The sequence below is a fragment of the Ceratina calcarata genome, unplaced genomic scaffold, assembly GCF_001652005.2.
Source record: "Ceratina calcarata isolate Rehan_Ccalc_2016 unplaced genomic scaffold, ASM165200v1 scaffold179.2, whole genome shotgun sequence".
Lineage (NCBI taxonomy): Eukaryota > Metazoa > Arthropoda > Insecta > Hymenoptera > Apidae > Ceratina > Ceratina calcarata.
In genome coordinates, this window is record NW_017139322.1 from 66,298 (window position 1) to 69,210 (window position 2,913).

General features: G+C 38.7%; 1 protein-coding gene across 1 annotated transcript in view; it reads left to right on the forward strand.

Annotated features, from left to right (window-relative positions):
- The window catches only part of DIP-lambda (Dpr-interacting protein lambda), a 32,213-nt gene extending 29,315 nt beyond the window's left edge, over positions 1-2,898 (forward strand). The window contains exon 8 of the mRNA XM_018037846.2: positions 508-2,898. Coding sequence (XP_017893335.1) covers positions 508-866 — 359 coding nt within the window. The 3' untranslated portion in view covers positions 867-2,898. The remainder of the gene's footprint in view (positions 1-507) is intronic.
- The last annotated feature ends 15 nt before the right edge of the window (positions 2,899-2,913 follow it).

The window sequence follows — 2,913 nt, forward strand, 5'->3', positions numbered from 1 at the left end:
CGTTTTCATTTTAGTTCTCAGCTCCGATCGGAATACTGTTCGCGGAATAATTCTACTGCCGCTCTCGAATTATAACTCACTTACGCGTAAATAACGAACATATTAAAATATTCCGTGTTCGTTAAGGCACGCACCGTTCTGTTTAGTAACGCGAGGCGAAGCCAACTGATCGCTCGCTCGAAGATTTTCTTCCAGGAAATCTTTCCTCACTCGGGGGACTATCGTGGTTATCGCGCTCCTGCCTGATTGGGCGGGGATTTTCGTTAATAACTCAATAACCACGCCTTGGGCAACTTTTTCGCAAAGGAAAAAGTTGTTTAAAATCACCTCAGCTCCTCCTCATTTTCGAGCGTAAAGGGAGTTCTGGGACACCCTGTATGTACAATACAAATTACATATGACACACAAAGTATGGCACATGATATATATCATAAAAACTGTTAATAATTGTTGAATAATCTTCTTTTTCTTTTCCAAAATTTTAAAAACTCATTTCGGATTTTTCAGAGCTCCACCTGGTGCCAAAAACGACGCCGAGCATCCTAACCAAAAACGACTTGAAGCAACGTAAGGGCAGTAACTCGAAATCCAGGAAGAAGAATAACGGCAAGAATGGCAGGAGGCTTTATCCAAACTTCGAGGAATTCGATTCCTCGGCTGGAGAAGAAGATTTGGGGACTACCCAAATTCTCTCAGGGAGCACACCTCAAGAGAATAGTCATAAAACCGACAGGCCCAGCCATGTGACATCTTCCACCCCACCTTGGGTCATCATAAGTGCTGCTGATTCGACGAAATTCTTTTCTCTCAAGTTTCTGATTGGTTGCCTTGGGTCTTCATTGATATTGTTAATTTTCATTCAGTAATTAAGTGTCTCGGGATCAGTGATCGATATGGATAGAGGATAGGCACATGCTTTTTAAGCGAAAAGACTTGCAACTTGAAGTGATTGTTAACGCAACTATGGTGGAGGGTAAGGTACTAAAATTTAGTGAATCAATAATATTTGAACTGGTGAGAATATAAATGACATCATATATACGTAAAAAAAATTATTACAAAATAATGTATTACGTTTGCTACAATTTAAGAGTAGGTTGAAAAACAATATTAAATTGGAGGAGTTTTAAGTAATTCATGCATATGAATATGTTTTATATTTATTAACATAAAAAATATTAGGCACAAAATTCTTTATACTTTTGATTTGTACATAATTAAACTGAAGAATAGAATAATTCATAGGAACACTCTTGTTAGGAAGAAAATATTATACAAAAAGAAAGTGCAATGCAGTCGACATTGGTGATTTTGTTAGAAAAAACATTGTAACCAAAACAAATTTAGTACACGAAAATTCATATATAAAATGGAAATGTCTATAACTATTATAATATGTATATACAGTTATGCAGATCTTTTAAGCGGGGTTTGAATGAAACTAAACTTTTTAAACAAGTGAAAGGTATTTTATACACTTGTAACTTTTATATGATTTCTCGTCTGTCTTAAGTATATGTACATTCACTGTTCCACATATGTATAGTCTTACAAGTAATATGTTTTGCAAAATATTTTACTAATCACTACAAACATTAATATTAATCCTAATATCATTGACAATAAATTTCAAAGCACTAAGTACTCGTTCTACCCGGACTTGTATAGCAGGAACATGATGAAGTGCTATTCTTTCAGACACTTGTGAACTACTATAACTCACAATCACAAACCACCGCTTTGATGCGTCAGTTGTAGACACCCATAACAAGGCGTGTAAAGAAATCTCAACATATTTTAGTACCCTTCTCTCCACAATGGTAGCGCTGGTAATCACTTCAATTTCCAAGTCTCTCTTAGCTATCCATATAAATTGTTGCTCGGGACTGATGAAAGAATATTACTTTACTAGAGCAAGAAGAAACATTAAAAAATAGCGACTAGGGAAAATCACTAGGGAAGAGTATCTAGTTTGAACTTTTTTATCTTGGGATGTCAAGGAATTTGAAAGATGTATATTAATTTTAGATGGGATGGAATTGGGGTTTGACATGGACCTGAAAGACGTAGCATGAAGTAGGGTTTTAGACAAGGGAGGACGTACAGTAAGACCATGAACCTGAAGGACGGTGTACGAAGTCCATGGACTCAGCATCGACGGCTGGTTAAGGTTATATTTCTTATTTCGACCACAATATATTCTAGAGGGCGTAAAAAATTGCCAAATTTTTCGATAATTCTTTTGCGAACCCTGGGTTATAATCATAAACGTATACTTAAGGATAGACCGCGAGACCGGGCCGAAAAAGAGAGTAGAAAGAGATAGCTGGCACTGATGGCTCTCTATCCTTGTTTAATCGCGCATGCACTGTATAGCTGGTACTTGGTGGTGGTGGTACATACATGACCGTTCCAACGAGGGATGCCAGAATGTAGGATTTCTCCTCTTCCCGAGCTGTCTCCTACTTCTTTCTTTTGCCCCCACGTACGTTACCCATGATCATTGGGGACATGTCTAATAATGCCATATGTAAGTGGGGAAAGCATATTGAGCATACAGCAGCATACAGTAGTGGGGAGAGCTCGGGAAGAGGAGAAATCCTACATTCTGGCATCCCTGGTTCCAACTATACAGGGTGATTCTCTCGCTAGGGTAGACAAAGGCTGTGCCGCCGTGTAAACATTGTAACCAAAACCCATAGTACTGTAGCCGCTGTGCCATTGGGAGGTGGAGGACGGATGGCTACTGTAACGAGGACGATTGTGTGCGTACATGTGTGAGCTACAGTACTATAGGTTTTGGTTACAAACGGCGGCACGCCTTTGTCTACCCTAACGAGAGAATCACCCTGTATTTGAGTTCACGAGAGAACAGACCATGGACCTGAAGGACGGAATATAAACTGCTTTTAT